Genomic DNA, 19,554 nt, shown 5'->3' on the forward strand with positions numbered 1-19,554 from the left:
TGTGCAGAAGCAGCCATAAATAGTGGTTTGCTCTAAGCCCAGTGATCTAAGAATTATTAGTAAATGCTATACCTTGTCAAAATATTCATATTCATGTTTTGTGGCATAGCCTAGTAAATTAAAATCAGTGAATTATTACCACAGGATAACAGGAGCATCTGCTTACTACCACCAAGCACTTGTTAATTACATTATCTAAGGCTCACAACAACTTATGCATTAGGGACAACGTTTGATTCCCATTACAGAGAAGAGGAATACTAAGAATAAACGATGTTGAATCACTTACCCATGGTAACACAGTTATTAGGTCTAGAAGCTGGGTTTGAACTGGATCTAAATTTTTTTTTTAATTTTTTATTAGTTTCTGCTTTATAACAAAGTGAATCAGTCATACACATACATCTGTTCCCACATCCCTTCCCTCATGCATCTCCCTCCCTCCCACCCTCCCCATCCCACCCCTCCAGGCGGTCACAAAGCACCGAGCTGATCTCCCTGTGCCATGCGGCCGCTTCCCACCATCTATCTACCCCACGTTTGGTAGTGTATATATGTCCATGCCTCTCTTTCGCTTTGTCACAGCTTACCCTTCCCCCTCCCCATATGAACTGGATCTAAATTTAAAGAGTGGGAGATGCTGCCTCCCATGGGATGTAACTTTTTTTTAAACTGGATTTTTTCTTTATTATTTAATTTAATTAATTAATTTATCTATTTGGCCACACCCCGTGGCATGTGGAACTTCCCAGACCAGGGATTGAACTCGTGCCCCCTGCAGTGGAAGCGTGGAGTCTTAACCACTGGACCACCAGGGATGTAACTTTCTATTGCAGTAGACTTTGATCACTGTATGGTACTGGATGTTGATGCTTTTATAATAAAAGATTTTAGTTTGAAAAATGGTTAATATGAATGACAGTCAAGACTTTCATGAACAATAAAGAAGTTCAGCCTATATTTATTTAGTTGTCAGTGACAGGTCAAGATATACATATACAGAAAGGGAAGTGCATTTGACATTTTAGAAAATCCTAATCTCATCAAAATCAAATCTATTATCAACACATATGGAGTGTCATACAGATCATATAATACTTATATGCACAAAATTATTATTTGAATGCCTATTTAAGTAGAAGCTGAAACCAAATTTTATTGAGGATTATGAATTTTCAAATAAATAGACCAAGGGAAGGGAACCAACATTTATCAAAAAACACTACTACATATCAGACACTTTATATACATTATTTAATTTAACATTTCAGTAGAACTCTGTGTAGTGTCTCATCCATTTTCCAGAGGAGAGCAAATTTTAAAGAATAATGTGCTTAAAATTCAAGCAGGTTGGAAGTGACTGGACAGATTTAGAACTCAGGTTCACGGATCTCCAAATCCTGTTCTCTTGTGTGTCCACCATATTTGAATTAGATTGGAGCTTATGGTCAGTGTAGGACTGGGGTGAAGTTCTTTATATGGTTCCCTTAAAAACTGCTAACTACTGAGTTTAACTACTGGTTTACAAAGTTTTCACCATTTAAGAAGAAAGTTCCAGTAGAAGCAAACCTTTTTAAAATCCAAGTTTGATATCAGAAATGTCTGAAAATATGGTTAGTTGATGAGACCAACAAGGAAATTCAAATTTCAGTCCAGTAAACAAGAGCTAGAAAGTAGATGAATGAGGGCACCATTTCACCCTTCCAAGGGTGGTAAACTGGCAAGAAACTTCTGTAAAAGAAGAGTCTACCAGGAGGAGTCCTTTCATCCAGGACTCTTTTTTTTCTAAACGATAATTTTAAAAGAGAGATACTGTTTTTCTCTACTGTTTTCACAGAACCTTACCCTCATATATATCTCAGGTTAAACGAACATCACTACTTGATTCGTTCTACTTGAGAAGGAATGTCTTGGGAAGCCTGGAGGAGGCAACTGTGAAAGGAGTGACTAGAGGTTAATTCAGTTGTAGGTAAAACCATAGAGCTCGATTCCAAAGTATCCCAAGGAATCGATGACGATTCAGGTACGCAAACAGGAAAATTCCATTGTGAAGCCCAAAATGGGGAGGATAAAAAGAAGGACGGGAGGGAAAGAAGGAAGGAGGGGTTAAGTATTGGCAAGAAAGGAGAAGAAGGAGTTATTGTTTAATGGGCACAGAGTTTCAGTTTGGAATGATGAAGAGTTCTGGAGATGGATGGTGGCGACAGTTGCACAATAGTGTGAGCGTACTTAATGCCACTTACACTTAAAAATAGTTAAAATGGCCAATTTTATGCTCTGCCTATTTTACCACAATATTTTAATTGGGTGAAGGATCTGAGTAGACGTTTCTCCAAAGAAGAAAGAATTAGGATTGGAAAGAAGGATGCCTACTTATACGTAGGTTTTTGTTTCTTTTAATCCATAGTATAAAATTATTCTTTTCACATTCAAAATTCTTTATTGTTGCTGTGTTTTCCTTTAAGAGTTCTGTTTTCATGAAACAGGTAACTGAGTGCAAATGCAAATTCTTCCTCAGTGAACCATGCAGGCTAGAAGCTGAGTCTATTCTGAGGCCATAACAAAAGCCCACTGTTAACCCAGTGCAATGCATCTTCATACTTTTTCTCAACAAATGGTTATAAAGAGCCCACTATGTGTCATGTGAAATTCAAAATTCTGGGAATACAGCAATGAACAAAACAGTCCCTGTTCTTGTGGCTCTTACACTGTCAAGGGGACAGGCAATAAACCAACATGTAAGTAATTACAGTCAAAGTAATTATTATATAAGAAGGATCATCTCAAAAAGTAGAGAAGCTGAAAGAATGGGCCTAAGCACTGAGCTCTGAGGGAGGACAGTTAGTAATAGAGAAATAAGAGAGAATGGAGGAGCTGGCTTTCTTCCTTTGGTTTCTATTTTGCCATCTATTATACCAGGATATTTAGGGCACTTTCTGAGGAGTTATTAGGGAGGACAGATGGCAACCTGGTTAACTAGCCACCACACTGCAGAGGCGCCAACAAGCAGAGTGAGAAACTAAGGCCCAGAAGGGTCACAAAGCTGGTTGGTGGCACAAACAAGCCTTCCGAAATTCCACTCCAGGACTCTCTTGGATTTTTCCTTTGCACCATTATTTTACACACATTGAGTGGTTTTGTTCATCTTCCTCTCACTCTCTGACACACATACACAAACACCCAGGCATAGAACTAAAAAGGAAGAAAACAAAACAAAATTACTTTTGCTGGAAATTTTTTAAATGGCAGTGTCATCCTATCAATTTGAGAAATGTGTAAGATGACTACAATACACAAAGACACACTTCATATCCTGCACATGACATTAACTTACCCTTCTTTTTACCGAATCCCAGCATTTGGTTACTTTTCTGCCTTTGGTGTCTTAAAAGCCAGTTCTTAGCAGACTGAATTATACATTCTGCTCCACTGTTAAAATGAATACTACGGCCAAGATGTGCCCAGGATCCTAAGTCTAACATAATGGTAGTGGATACAAAAGCAGGGCGCTGAGCAGGATTGGGGACTTAATGTTGAATCCAGCAGGATCTTGCTTCTGTGATTTTTCTTGGCCTGATTCTCCAATTTATTACTGGGAGCAAAACCCCATATTGAAAAAAACAGGTTTAAAGGAATGCTTTTGAAATTTCTTTTCAGTCGCTGCATAAACTGGTTTTTAAAGGTATAAAAAATGTTTTCTTAGATTCTCCTTTCATGTCCAGAGGTCACCTTCCCTGAAGTAGCCTCAGATGTGGGCAGACTGTCTAATCCCAGACAGCCTTGCTTGCTCCATGTCTCACTGCACATATTCTAAACTTAATATTTTTAGAAAAATATCTTATTATCTTTTCTATAATATTTTACAGTATTTTTAAATAGTGTGGCCCAATTATTATATATTATTTCTTGATGTACTAGAGGAATTTAGCCTTCCTTAGTATACATACAGTCCCTAATTTTAAAAATGTTTGTTCAAAATTCCCTTTGCCCTTGGTTTGGAACTCAAGTAATTTTCCTGTGGAGACAGTGGTGGATTTGATGGTTAGGTCCCCAGGCTGGCCTGTAACAGTTTATTTAACTGGTGACATTGCTCAAGGATAATATTGTGCTCACAGCATGAAAGAGGCTAAATACCATGTTCATGGATGTTTCTACATCTTTAGGATTCAAGAAAGATGCCAAAAGCATATGCTTAACCCAAAGCCCCAGACAGCGTGTGATAGGAAAGTCCTTCACCTTCTCCACCAGCTGAGGGTAGAGGAACCACAGTCTACGGTTCATTGCGTGATTGGAATGTTTGTTGGGGAAGGTGTGTGGAGTAGGAATGGGATGTGCGGCGTGGAGCCAAGAATGCCAGAGGATGAATAGGAAGATAAACGCTGGAACCTGGTCCTGGGTGGCCCCCAGATGTATTCACACCACCCTCTTTCTCATTTGCCTTGGAGGCTATAATTGATTTGCCAATTTCTTTTTTCCTGGCTGTCGTGTGGCCCTTCCAATCTAGCATTTTGTTTTACTTTGACCTGCTCCGGCACCTGCAGAGCAAACGTGGTCTCATAGCCCCTCTCTTCCTGAATGAGCACACAACACCCCTCAATGCGATTTTCTTTCCAACACTGCTATAGCGACAAGGGGAAGCATGAGGAATAAAAAATCTCCTCTCAAACGCCTTTCCTTTCTTCCTCACAAATATCGTTTTGGAGAAAGAGTCACCCATGAATGATGTATGGATTTGTAGATGATCTGAGGTGTAGAGTCCCAAATCAAGAAGTTCCATATATGTATTTTATCCAGATAATATAAATTGCCAGTGTGGACCCTCGTCCGTAATTTTCAATGAGGCCAGTGTTATTGCCTTTTATTCAAAAACTCAGTTAGTAATATCTTAAATGATAATTCTTAGAAAGTATATCTGAAAAATCTTTTTGTTCAAATATCGTAGAGTGGAAAATATTAGACAGTCGTGAGTCATCAGCAAAGTGATATGTCATTGAAAATAGAAGAATTAGAGTTTTAAGTGTAAACTTTATATTAATGACAGAAGGCAAAACAATAATCTGGACTGAAGTACTCTTTAAGTGCTGCTAACTATTGTGGGCCTTCCCACAAACCTCAGGTTACTCTTCCCAAGAGTGAAACTGGTTGTCACACTTGAGAATTTTCTCCCACAACCCAGTGTATGCCTTTTCTGTATAAATAAAACTCCACTTGAAAAACAAGTCAAATATGGCAGAAGACCCTGCCCTGCCCTGCCCTGGAAAAACATACCGCTCAAATAATGAACGTGACTGGTTTTCAAAGGGTCTTTTCATGCACCTCTAATTATCTTTGAACTTTTCATACAATTAAAATTTACAAATACTGGGACTTCCTTGGTGGTCCCCTGGCTAAGACTTTGCCTTGCAATGCAGGGGGTGCGGGTTCAATCCCTGGTCTGGGAGCTAAGATCCCACAGGCCTCACGGCCAAAAAACCAAAAACAGAAAACAGAAGCAATACTGTAACAAATTCAATAAAGACTTTAAAAAAGGTCCACATCAAAAAAAATCTTCAAAAACAAAATTTACAAATAGGCATGAAATAAGTCAAAGTTCTTGAAAGTGTTCATTGATCAACACATATCATGAGAATTACTCTGATAACATATGTCCACCAAGAAACCAAAGGCATTTGCTTTCGATGTTAATAATTCATAGTATGCTAATCTATAGTAATCTACCCTAGGATTAAGTACAGAATTCTCTGGCAGCCAAAGATGTACAAATGTCTTTCTGCTTTTGTATAGTTTGCTTCAACCAAAATACAAGTTTCACCTCTCAGACAAAACCAGGGAATTTCAGACAGTAGAGGCTTCCATGGAGAAGACGTGTGGAGGGCTAGGGAGAAGATGCAGAGAATATTAAATAACGCAGGGCCTGGAGGACGGAGGAACGCCAGTGGAAAGTAGCGAAGAGCCACATGAGTGACAGAACAAGAAGAATACTGTGAATAAAGACAAAGATACTGGGATGGTGAGCAACAGGCTGGCCTCCTTAGCTTGGTCATATTTTTAGGAAATTCCATCCAGTTGTCTATTTTTAGATTAATAATAAGTTTTGTTTAAGGAGACAGTGAAACATCCCTTTCTTTAATTACCTTCTGAGGAAACAGGTCCCTGTCACCATGCGAAGAGATTTCTAAGAAATATTCTAAGTCCAGAAGTTTTCTTCAGGGGTCATTTTTGTTTATCTGTCATGTTTCCATCCTCTGAGTGATTGTGCCCCCAGCCTGTAATATTTTTCCTTTTATCTATATAGAACATGGGGTGGGGGGATGAGGATGAATGTTTCTTTTTCTTGGATATTCCTGAAGCCTTAGCTGCTCTGAAAGGGTAAGAGATGGAAACTCTCCAAGGGGTTCTTTTCCTGCCTCCACTGCAACCTCTTGCTTGTGAGAGGTCTGTTGGTCTTCTGTAGATGCCAACATTGCGGCATTATGCCTCGGTAAGTTCTTACTTATTCAGCCATCCATGCAACCAGTAATTAAGAAGTGCCTCCTATATAGCCAGTCCCATCCTTTTTACTAGGGATCTAAAGAGGAATGAGACAGTGCCCCTGTCCTTACGAAATTCGGTTGTACTGTGGACCCAGTTAATGCAACAGCCCTACTTGGAAATGTGTGCTTGAGCTCTTATGCTAGTGGTATGCAGATCCACTGAGATTCCTTCAGATTTCAGCAAGGCCACACAGATATTTGATAAGGTATATTATATCTACCTCTCCAAACTCAACGTTACAAAGACAGTTAGTATTGAATGTTTAACTAAAACATTCATTAGCCCTCTTTTCTAACTGTTTCTCGTGGTTTGGATCCCTAGAAACAGTTGGTCTTTTCACTGAAATGTTTTTTTTTTCTATCATTTAAGCCAAGCAGTAAGAGTTCTTACTGAATTTACTACTGAACTAACACTTTAAAGGATAACTCATCTGACATCTCTGAATGTCTGCAATGAACACATTTACATAAGAAGTGCGAACATGTCTAGAAGTCATCTAGAAGCTCACAATTTCCAAAATTATTTATAGGTACATTTCCTGGAGATCAGCCACAAGGTAGAAAACTCAGAAAGTATTAATACTTGATACCTGTGAAGCACTGAGGAAATTATATGTTGATTTGTCTTCTTTGAACCCTCTTGCATGAGCGCTAGTTAGTTCCGCTGTTGAGTTCGTGGTATTCATGCTTTCAAGTTCAGTGTTTCAGCCTCTGCACAGACTATTTTGCTTTCAACCAAGTGCATTTCTCACTCTGGTCGGCTCTTTTTCAAGTGCACACCAAAGGTAAGGGCACATGGATGGCTCATTCTGAATCCATCATCATCTTGGAAAAGATAAGGCAACATGTATATTTCATATCTGGTGAATCAGTCAAGGGAGGGTCAGTAATTTCTTCTTAGGTAGAAGGTACCGGTGGGTCAAGTACCCTATTCCTTTGGGTGAAAGCCAAATGTCTGAAAGTTGCAGGATGAACTCCCCATTAGACCTGCTCTCTTGACCCTGCCCACCATCACCAGCACTGCCTCCCTGGATGATGCCTTCAGCCTTGGCTACTGCCTGGCTCAGGAAGCTAGCAATCCAGGCTTAGTGGATATCTCCTTCAAGAAAGTAAGGCTCAAGGAGAACACAAACTGGCAGCTCATAGCTGAATTCAGCCCAAAGATATATCTGACCCATACAGAGTTGTTTTCCATAATGTGAATCAGCAGCTGAATTTCCAGCTTCTTTTGGCAGATGGAAAGGTCAGGCACTATAGAGCCCAGGCTTCTGCAGGTGACAGGTGGCTGGAGCTGAGTACCTGCTGCTCCATTCCTTCTAGGCACGGGCCCTTCCATCTGCCACACTTCCAGGCTGATCCACCCACTTATGCACATTTCCTGCCTGGCCCCAGTAGGCTTAGTATTCAGGCAGTGCCTAACCCGGTCCTCTTTGCGATGACCTTGACTGCCATTGCAGTGTGAGTCAACGGTAGGCATTTCACTGGGGATGCAGGGGTTATTAAATGGCTGCTCATAACACATTTGGTGGGGAAGCAACCCATCTGATGTTCTTTGGGGCCATTCATATTTTGTCTTCAGTAAATAAAAATGAGACTCATTGTGTCCTGGGCTCATATGGGAATAATTTACCCATGTGGATTAAGCAGAATCTTTACATTCTTAAATCCAACCACCTGAAGGAGATGTTCATTGCTTGGTAGACTCTGTCGCAGCCAACTGATATTTTTGCCTGCAGACACTCTTGTTAAAACTAGAGGGTCCGCTGAAGATTTATGAACGCAGTCATTTTTTGAGATCAAGTGTGTCTTTGTCTTAAAAACAGAATCACCGATTTGGTGGGCATCAGCTATTCTCGTTTTTGTGTGTTCTCCTTTGAGTGGAAAAAGAAATTGAAAATAATGCTTTCAGTTCAAGATTTTGATTTACCAATAAAAGGTTAGCTAGAATCTTATTTTAATAATTTAATCCCCATCTTCATCATGATTCTGTTATAGAAAATAATTCTTATTTGAGGGACTAGTCTATCAGAGAGATGAATAGAAATACAACTTGTTCAGTGTATTCAATTTCTTTCCTATGATACAGCTTGCCAGGGCTCCTTAGAAGGTGAAGCAGTGGAACTCTGATTGGGTAGGGGGTTCTGCTGTCATAAGCAGACATGTTTGCAGCATCCGTCTGGAGGAGGCCTAGGGTAGGATGTGGTTGACCACCCAGGCAGGGATGACTTAGCAGGGAGCCTAGCAGCCCACAGGTCCATCAGCAATTGCTATGCACCTGGTTCTTGCACACAGTCATTGCTGCCTCTCATCCAGTGCTCCAGGCTCTGTTTGCTTTAGGCCCTACCCCATGGCCTCGCCTTTCCCCGATTCCCAAGCTCCCAGACGGGTTCTGAGCACTGACCTCCACTGGCACCCTGAGAGGCACAGCCCTGCTCTTTGGAATCACTGTCTCCTGGTCCCATTGCAGACCGTCACTACACCCTGGAGGGGATTCCCATGCCAGGGAGCAGAGTGAGCTGACATCTCTAAGCTCATGCTGGTTTGCACAAGTACTTGGTATATTGTGCAAGCCAGCTGACACTGTTCATGCTGCCTTTTCCAGGTCTGTGAAATATGACTGGCAATACTGACATAGCTCTTAAGGCTTTGATAAAAATTTCTTAGTACCTCCTGGAAAATCAGGGGAGTATCTATTAAAATTAAAACAGAGACAATAACGATGCTTCAGGAAGGGGACTTTTAGGGGACCTAGTGTAGTAGCTATTTCTCTGACCTCTACATATGCTAGCAGTCCCCAGGGGAGTTTTCCATTGACCTTTCCAAAAAAGCATGGGCTGCAGTGCCTGGAGGTTGAGGAAGGAATTTTAGATATCAGCCTCAGTTTTGTTTTTTTTTTTTTTTTTTTTTTTTTTGCGGTATGCGGGCCTCTCACTGTTGTGGCCTCTCCCGTTGCAGAGCACAGGCTCCGGATGCACAGGCCCAGCGGCCATGGCTCACGGGCCCAGCCGCTCCGCGGCATATGGGATCCTCCCAGACCGGGGCACGAACCCGTATCCCCTGCATCGGCAGGCGGACTCTCAACCACTGCGCCACCAGGGAGGCCCCTCAGCCTCAGTTTTGATGAGTGCAGGGCAGGAAGGATGCCACTGACAGCCAGTCTATAGAGGTCACTTTGGTGAACTGTGGTTTAATTAACCATTTTTTAAAAATAGACCAGCTCAGGACTAGGACTTGTCAATATCAGACTTGGAGCCCATGTTCTGGGACCACATGTAAGCCTGTTCTTTTAGGAATATATGTTTTGTGTCTATATTGAAATATTCAGGTACCTCCTGAAGCTTTTGATCCTCCTGGCCATTGAAATTACAATAGAGGCTGAAGAAGTTTTCATATATAGAACCTATTTTATATGTTCATACTGAATTGGTGTGGAAGAGAATCTCCAAAGAGAAGCAAGAGGGAAACACAAGATTACCTATTCATCTTATTTGAAATTATGGTTTTTTGATGTGAATTAAAAATATAATCTGACTAAAGAAAAGCCGTATCAAAAACTAGACAGAAGAGCCCTCTTTCCCTCAAAACAGCTTCTCCACACCCTTCCCGCTTGACACACGCCCACTTGGCCCTCCTCTTCCCTCCAGAGGTTCCTTCCTGCTGGAAACTGTCCTCCCCTCCCCGTGGGCCCTAAGACCTGTAATATCATGTGCGTTCTAACATCAGAAGCAGCGATCAAAGGGGCAGGAGTGATCAAGAGGCTCTCAGTTGGTAACTGGTCCTCATCTGCATTCCTGATCTGTCTCTACTTCCAAAACGTATTTCACCCCAGAGTACACTTAATTCAGACTGTACCAACAAGCTATATTTCTCAGGAAAAAATTTAATAATCAAACGGTATTTTTGAGAAAAATGCTACCACCAAAAAACACCCATAGCTTTCCTACCATCTAAGATCAAATCTCTTAAACCTCTTGAAGCGCACAGCTGGCGGGGGTGTAATTCATTTTTTAACATCACACATACAGTCCTCAAGATAGCCCAACACATAGACCAGGGTATGGCCAGAGTTTTCTGGCCTAGATGCCAGGAAGCAGTGCGGCTGAGAGTTCAGTAGTACCAGAGGTCATTTTTATTTATGACTTTATCCATACAGCGGATGGTGTGTAGGCTGAGGCAGAGGGGCAAAGCAGTCTGGGTGAGCCCAGGTAATGCTTTTAGTTAACTTCAGGGCTGATTTACAGTTCAATTACATCTGGGTGGTCGAACACGTCTGTTTGTCAAATTCAAGTCCGAAGCATTGTAACTAATTTCTGTAATACAGATTTGCCCATTGCTGGGCTCTCTGTAGGATACTTTTTCTTTCCAGGTGGTTGGGAATTTTCATCCTATATGGCATTTTCATTTCAGTTAATAAGCAAGAATGTGAATATGCTCTAAAACATATATTATTATATATATCAATTTAAGAAATTGCAAGTTTGTTTTCCATAAATATTTTAGAGAGACTTCTGCTAAAGTGAAAAGAAAGAAAAAAGAAAAACATGATCTGATGTCCTAGGGAACATTCTTATTTGGAAAACTTACAGACAAGATTGAAGCTAAGGGATGAAATAGAATAATTCCTATTTAATAATCAAATATCTAAATCTAAAAATGAAGCTATAATAGAGCCATCTGAAGAATTTGAATGTTAGCTATTTGCAATGACTGTTCAAAAACAGTATGATAATATTTAGATATAAACCATTATATCTCATTATTTTTATTTGTATATCAGTATGTGAGATATTTTTTCCCAATTAATTTTAAATTCCTAGAACTTTTTGAAAAACAAAAAAATGATCTGATCTTATCCAAAATTTTGAGTTTCCATTTAGTATAAATATTTAACATACATGAATTCTTCCTCTATTTTTATCAATTCCATACATATCTGTATATTCCAATAAAATAAAGCATACTCATATTTATTTCACGGGAGAAATTAAGTGTACGTACTAAAACTGTTTTATATTAACTGCAGAAATACCCACTTAACGTAAAAAATATCCACATGTTTAAATACTAACATAATGCGATAAGAAATCATACTTGTAGAAATGAGGCTTTTATTGGGAATTGGATCCCAGTGTGTAGGAATATTGGCTGACCTTGACCATAAAGAATATTTACTGGTTATTTCGAAAACAAAGACTCTTGGCTATTTAATAAAAAAACATTTTGTTTATTAATTGCACAAGGTTTGGTCAAAGCATTGCACAAAGAATAAATATTTTTGTTAGAATGTGTCAAAAGCTTGGCTTTTAAGCTTGACATTTAGTTGACTGGGTCCACAGGGCAAACTCCCTGTCCTTTGCAAAGTTATGGAGTTGGAAATGAACTTATATCAAACTTGCATTTGATAGTTTAGTTTTATCTGTGCTTTTGGAATTATTAAGACTGTTTTAACAGCTTTATTAGAATGTTACTTCTTTTTTCTTTAATATGGGACATTTAAACGGTTCCTGAATTTGAAACTAATTGTTATTGTATCTTGGGAACAAAATTACTTTTGATGGGAACATATCTTTGAATTATAAATGCAAGTTAATAGATAAGTATTACTTAATTTGTTACACATTTTTAAATATTTGTATTTAATCTTTACAAAGAACCTTTCACGTACAAACTAATCCTTTGATTAGACTTCCTGATCACATTAGCAAATATTACTTGAATGAGAATTGAACATATAATAAAGAGATATGAAGCCAAAACTTAAAAAAGAGATTAAGGTCTAAACACACTGCATGCCCATATATAGGCAGTCACAGTTTTACAGAAAATACTGTGCATTTGAATCATCATTCTTTACAGTGGCCACATAGCAGAAGTGCTTAAGTGTAAACATTTTCGGCATGAAGGGTGGGGATTGTGCAAAATTATAATTGCATCAAAACTATGAGAAATTGCAGAAATTTCCTATTTTTAAATGTCTATCTTCAAAGAGTAAAACTTAAACTAGCTATCTTCCCTCAAGAAGGATGTTTAAATCACACTTGTCTTTTTCTTTAACAGATAATTCTGAAATAATCAGCAGAAACGGAATGGAATGCCAAGAATCTGCATTGAGAATAACTAAACATTGTTACTGTACATACTATCCTGTTTCCTCCTCAATAGAATTGCCACAAACTGCATGCTAAATAAAGATTTAGTTCTTCTGGACAGACCACAACTCTAAGAAGCTAGTGCTGCTATATCATATATGAGTATTAAATATGGTATGCTTAGTATATTCCAACCTAAGATAGTTAACTACCTGAGACCAGCTGTGATGTTTAAAGACATAAAGGATAAAGTTTACTTTTAAAGGGTTTCTAAACATAGTTTCTGTCCTAGGAATATTGTCTTATCTCCATAACTATAGCTGATGCAGAAAGTCCAACCAATTTACTCATTTTGACTCAGAATATTTCAAAGTTAGCAATAAACAATTAGCATTAGTTTAAAAAAAAAAACAAACCTATTCCAAGGGCAGGTTCGATTCTAACTTCAATTACTGTCATTTCATTTACCTACTGGATCAAAGCTATGTTTCACTTCTTGACAACACGAATGCTGCAGCAAAGATGAGAAGTGAAGTAAAACCGTTACCTGTCCTGCAGGTCTAAAATTGGAATGGAAATTCAAGCACAAGTACTGGGGACACATCAAAGTGTGGTATTTGGTTTGCCTGGAGATGCCGCATTGAATCATGTGATTCTAGAATAACATTAACTAGATTGAAAAAGAAACTTTGCACGGTATGATCTTCATACCCCACCAAACAAAGTCTTGAAGGTATTATTTTACAAGTATATTTTTAAAATTGTTTTATAAGAGAGACTTTGTAGAAGTGCCTAGATTTTGCCAGACTTCATCCAGCTTGACAAGAATGAGAGGCCCATGCCAACAGTCTAATCAAAAGGATTAGTCTTTCAAACTCACCATCCGGTTGCCTGTTACAGAATAACTCTTCTGAACTAAAAACCTAGACAAACAAGGAAGCTGTAGGTGAGGAGATCTGTATAATATTCTAATTTAAGTAAGTTTGAGTTTAGTCACTGAAAATTTGACTGTGACTTTAATCTAAATTACTATGTAAACAAAAAGTAGATAGTTTCACTTTTTAAAAAAATCCATTACTGTTTTGCATTTCAAAAGTTGGATTAAAAGGTTGTAACTGACTACAGCATGGAAAAAAATAGTTCTTTTAATTCTTTCACCTTAAAGCATATTTTATGTCTCAAAAGTATAAAAAACTTTAATACAAGTACATACATATTATATATACACATACATATATATATACTATATATGGATGAAACATATTTTAATGTTGTTTACTTTTTTAAATACTTGGTTGATCTTCAAGGTAATAGCGATACACTTAAATTTTGTTCAGAAAGTTTGTTTTAAAGTTTATTTTAAGCACTATCGTACCAAATATTTCATATTTCACATTTTATATGTTGCACATAGCCTATACAGTACCTACATAGTTTTTAAATTATTGTTTAAAAAACGAAACAGCTGTTATGAATTACTATTATGTGTAATTGTTTAAAACATCCATTTTCTTTGTGAACGTAATAGTGATTGAAGTATTTTGACTTTTGAGATTGAATGTAAAATATTTTAAATTTTGGCACCACCGCCTGTTCTGAAAACTAGATGCACCAACCATATCATTTTTGTTTGAGGAAAAAGAAATCTGCCATGTTAATTAATGTTGGTCAAAGTCTAATGACTATTTATCTTATATCGTAGATCTGATAACCCTATCAAAAAAAATCACATTCTAAGTGTAATCTTACATAGTGCTTGTATTGTTGCATTTGTTTTAATTTGTGGGAAAGTATTGTATCTAACTTGTATTTCTTTGGTAGTTTCATCTTTATGTATTATTGATATTTGTAATTTTCTCAACTATAACAATGTAGTTATGCTACAACTTGCCTAAAACATTCAAACTTATTTTCTTTTTTCTTTTTTTCTTTGTTAATTCACTTAAACTCATTGAAAACATAGTATACATTACTAAAAGGTAAATTATGGGAATCACTGAAATATTTTTGTAGACTAATTATTGTAACATTGTCTTTTTTTTCTTTTGTTTCATGATTTTGATTTTTAAAGTTTTTAGCACACAACTATTTTCAGCCCTTTAATAATGGAACATCAAAAACATCACCTATACCCCCCAAGCGAATATAGAAGACTGTATTTTTACTATGATATCCATTTTCCAGAATTGTGATTGTAATATGCAAAGAGTCATAAATATGCCATTTACAATAAGGAGGAGGCAAGGCAAATGCATAGATGTACAAATATATGTACAACAGATTTTGCTTTTTATTTATTTATAATGTAATTTTATAGAATAATTCTGGGATTTGAGAGGATCTAAAACTATTTTTCTGTATAAATATTATTTGCCAAAAGTTTGTTTATATTCAGAAGTCTGACTATGATGAATAAATCTTAAATGCTTTGTTTAATTACAGAACAAAATCACCAATATCCAAGACATGATGATAGCAATCCAACAAATACTGTAGTTAAGAGATGAACTCACCACTTGTATGGGAACTACATTTCACTCTTGGTTTTCAGGATATAACAACACTTCACCTAAACATTCTTTGAGCCGTATCACTGGTAACATGTCTACTAAATCTTTCTGTAACACTTAAAGAATTCCCTCCTTCATTACCTTACAGTGTAAACAGGAGTCTGATTTGTATCAATTCTATGTTTTGGTTGTAATATTCAGTTCACTCACCCAATGTACAACCAATGAAATAAAAGAAGCATTTAAAAGGATTTCTAGTCATCCTCCTTTTTTTTGTTGTTGAGACAGATTGATAATTAGCCAAACCAAATGGTTTTTACGTTCATACAGATAACATTTCGCAGCTTCAAAGAAGAGCAGGCTTTGGAGTTTTGGGGTTTTTAACAGTAAGAAAAACAATTTACAAGGATCTTTTTTTTTTTTTTTTTTTTGTGGTATGCGAGCCTCCCACTGCTGTGGCCTCTCCCGCCGTGGAGCACAGGCTCCGGACGCGCAGGCTTAGCGGCCACGGCCCACGGGCCCAGCCGCCACACGGCACACGGGATCCTCCCCGACCGGGGCACAAACCCGCGTCCCCTGCATTGGCAGGCGGACACCCAACCACTGCGCCACCAGGGAAGCCCTGTACAAGGCTCATTTTTGAACTACTTCTAGTATTCTTTGAAATTAGAAATAAAAATAAATCCCATCACTCAGCCCTCATGTTCAGAATTCTGCCTGAATATGAAGAGATGTGAAGAGATCAGTAACCAAATGGGGAACAAAACGGCAGTTAATTAACAGACAAGAAAATGCCCATTAATCCATTAGACAGGCTTTCAGGTAAGAGCCTGATTGAGCAACGTGTCTTAGACCTTAGGCTGCAGATAGAAGCAGAATGATGAAACCTGTTCTACGTGGACATCCTGGCTGGGTGGACTGAGGAGGGCACAAGAGCTGAGCATCACACCTGAGGGCAGGTGCTCAACAAAGCGAGGCCTCCTGAGAGGTGCGGGGCACCTTCTCAGTCTTCTCCTTTCTCTGTCCTTTGGGGCCCATGATATTTCTCAGGGAAGGTGGGAACAGTCCTTCTCATGCAGAGGTTGGCAGAAGTCACCTCCTCTATGGGCCGAGGCAGGAACAGGAAGAGAAGAAGATTTTCTCCATGACAGGTTCAAAGCTTCAGGCCTTCTGAGTGATTATGAGACCCCTTATAAGGGTAGACAACACAAACATTCAACAGACCAGGCATATACAAATAAAGGCACTTGTATTTTTAAACAGTGCCATCAGGAATTCCAAGGGTAAAAATACTTTCACACCTTTGTGGATGTTTGAAAACTTGGCTATATGTTTGGGAGACCAACTTCTTTTACTGTAAAAGCAGAAGAAAAGTTGCTATTCCGTCGGTCACTCCTGACAAGAAAACATTCTGTTAAGTTAGTTCAAGGTGTCAAGTTTCAAGAATAAGTTTTTATTTTAAGTGAAAAATCTAAGACAAACTGTACTCAAAAATTTTCACACCTGGTTTATGAAGTGTAATTTTCATCAGTAGACTGACTTTTTACGGTACTTACTACATCAAAATCAAAAGAGAAATTTAAACCTTAGAGGATAAAACGAACTCATCTCTTCAGCACAGAAAATATTTAAATATAAAATATCAATTATTGGGCTTCCCTGGTGGCGCAGTGGTTGAGAGTCCGCCTGCCGATGCAGGGGATACGGGTTCGTGCCCCGGTCTGGGAAGATCCCACATGCCGCGGAGAGGCTGGGCCCGTGAGCCATGGCCGCTGGGCCTGTGCGTCCGCAATGGGGGAGGCCACAACAGTGAGAGGCCCGCGTACAGCAAAAAAAAAAAAAAAAAAAAATCAATTATTCTATAATTATCTGCCAATAGGAAGGTGTTATTTTAATTTTAGGGAGCCCAAACTAAAAATAATGTTTCAGACCCAGAAATATACTGTTTATTACTAACCACAGTTCTTTTGCAATACTTTAAACCTTTAAGGGGCAGCCAGGCAAACCAAAATATAGTTCAACATTCTGAGTCTGTGAGAAGGAAATACTGGCTCGCTAAAGAATGAGTTCTTCTTCCCTGCCAAATATCCTAGGGTCTCGGAAATATTAGGCCACCATTGCTGTTGGACTGGGCTATGTCCATAGAAATGCCCGAGTCACTATGAATCAGAACGATTCATACAAAATGAACACAGTAGCGACTTCCCTCCATGCTTTTGGTGGGGGGGGGGGGGATGGCAGGGATGGGGAAGGACTGGGATTGAGAATATTCCCCAGGGACTAGCCTACGTGTCGAGCACTGTGCGAAATAGTCCATATAGGTTTCTATATAGAAACTCACCCCAGTTGTTGAGGAGAAGTACTAATAACTAATAAGTAAGTTCTAATGGCTACAGAGAGTCTTAATCAAGATACACAAGAGGCTCTGCTGTGACAAGCAGCTTGATTCTAGATCAACACTACCTTCCCGAGTCTGCCCTCAGGGTGACTAGATCCACAGCTGTCCAGGGGATTTCAAATGCATGACCAACAGTCATGTGACTTTCTCCCTCTGCTTCAGCGACTCGGAAGAATGATGGCCCACCCATTTGAGGTGTCCTTTTAGGTCCCCCATGTAAATGTCATATGTGCTACGTGGCCTATATTTTAATAAAACTATTTCAGAAATCCCCTCCAAAGTTGGTGAAAACATATAGCTATTTTCAGGAAATAGGGTATAATCAGAAAGTAACTTTGTTTTGTTCATATATACTTGACATAATCCTTAGTATCGTGAAGGAGTTATTATACCTGTAATGTACATGAGATATCAAGACACATACAAATTAAGTAACTCGTTTAAGATCACATAGAGCAGCAGAACTCTCAAGCCCTGGCTTGTCCTAACTCTACAGTCATGTTGACGTGAGCTTTATTTGTGGCAAACTTTCAGGCCCAAATTTCAGAAAAGAATTCAGAGTAGACCATTCATCCAGGTTTAAGATGAAGCCATGATAAGAATCCTTTCATAGGATATATAAACAGGTTTTCTTCCCTATTGCAAGAATACAACTTATGAAATATTTTGTAGCTCTGGGCTGCAAAGTACTATTCTAGGTTGAGGACAGAGCCTAATTCTTTATTAGGACCAGAGGCAGCTGGAGGGAATGTGACATTGCACCATCTCTCCAGTGTTATCCAGTTTTTTAAGTCAAACTTCAATATGATTCTCTTGAAATAAAAAATATTGAAAGTCACTGAATTTTTCCCAATAAGGGTATGTCATTAAGTCATGATGAAGCAGCCCCTAAAAAGATGAACATGTCACACAAGCCAGAGAGAATGATTTCCTAGATAAAGGTCACACATGGATCACACATACCTAAAATCCAACTGTGTCCAGACAGTCATTCGTTTCTCTGATAACTTTGCTCTTGGGTCTTTTCAGGACTTGGGCTTATATAAACAAAGGGAGAAGTTTATTTATCAATCCTCCTGTGTAAACTAAAATGATCTAAATTAGGGGAATCTAACTTTTCTTTCTCTAGAAAAACTTTCTTTCAAACGAAAGGGTCACCCCACAAAAGTACAAAAGCAAAACAAGAGCAAAGTGCTCTCCTTGCTGGGGCTCTCCATTCCTCTACTAAGTGCTGCAATGCACATGAAGGTGGAAACCCACTCACTTAAATATAAAACCTGTGGCTTTACAGAGGGAGAAGAGTATACTCAAAGTAGCATGGCAGGGACTTCCCTGGCGGTCCAGTGGTTAAGACTTTGCCTTCCAATGCAGGGGGTGTGGGTTTGATACCTGGTCAGGGAGCTAAGATCCCACAGGCCTCAAGGCCAAAAAACCAAAACATAAAACAGAAGCAATATTTTAACAAATTCAATAAAGACTTTAAAAATGGTCCACATCAAAAAAATCTTAAAAAAAAAAAAAGGTAGCGGTGGCAGCTTAGGAAACCTGGCTCATAAGTTCTAAATATGTCTGAGGAACCTGATGGCTTGTATATATGGGGGTAACAAACATACCACAGAATAAATATATACGCAACACTCTCACACACATGTTTATATGGAGAGCAATCTAAACACATTATCGTCCATAAACACAAAGCTGAGGATCTCTCAGTTCTGCAGAAAGGAATGTTCAGCGTCTGCATTTCCCAATAGTCTAGTGGTTAAGAGCAAATTTTACAGTCTTACGGCCCAAGTTTGACTCTCAACTCTGCTTTTCACAGCTTCTGAGCTTCAGTGTTTTTCATCGGTAAGCTGGGTCTAACAGGATCTCTCTCACCTAGACATTATGATGAGCCAATGAAAAAATGTGCACTGACCACCGAGAACAGAGTCTGACACACAGCAAACTCTCAGCGAATATTAGAAACTCTTCTTAAAATAATACTAAAGTATGCTCCTGGGTTTCCCTGTCAGTATTTATTT

At 38.7% G+C, this 19,554-nt stretch overlaps 1 protein-coding gene across 4 annotated transcripts in view; it reads left to right on the forward strand.

Annotated features, from left to right (window-relative positions):
* The window catches only part of MBNL2 (muscleblind like splicing regulator 2), a 153,591-nt gene extending 138,208 nt beyond the window's left edge, over positions 1 to 15,383 (forward strand). For 2 of the 4 annotated variants that reach the window (XM_082602403.1, XM_082602402.1), the window contains one exon: positions 12,591 to 15,383. In XM_082602403.1, coding sequence (XP_082458529.1) covers positions 12,591 to 12,605 — 15 coding nt within the window. In that variant the 3' untranslated portion in view covers positions 12,606 to 15,383. Of the gene's footprint in view, positions 1 to 10,686; positions 10,739 to 12,590 lie in introns of all 4 variants that reach the window. The other 2 variants (XM_082602401.1, XM_082602405.1) reach the window with 2 other exon arrangements.
* The last annotated feature ends 4,171 nt before the right edge of the window (positions 15,384 to 19,554 follow it).

The sequence above is a fragment of the Mesoplodon mirus genome (genome assembly GCF_964341445.2).
Source record: "Mesoplodon mirus genome assembly, chromosome: 17".
Lineage (NCBI taxonomy): Eukaryota > Metazoa > Chordata > Mammalia > Artiodactyla > Ziphiidae > Mesoplodon > Mesoplodon mirus.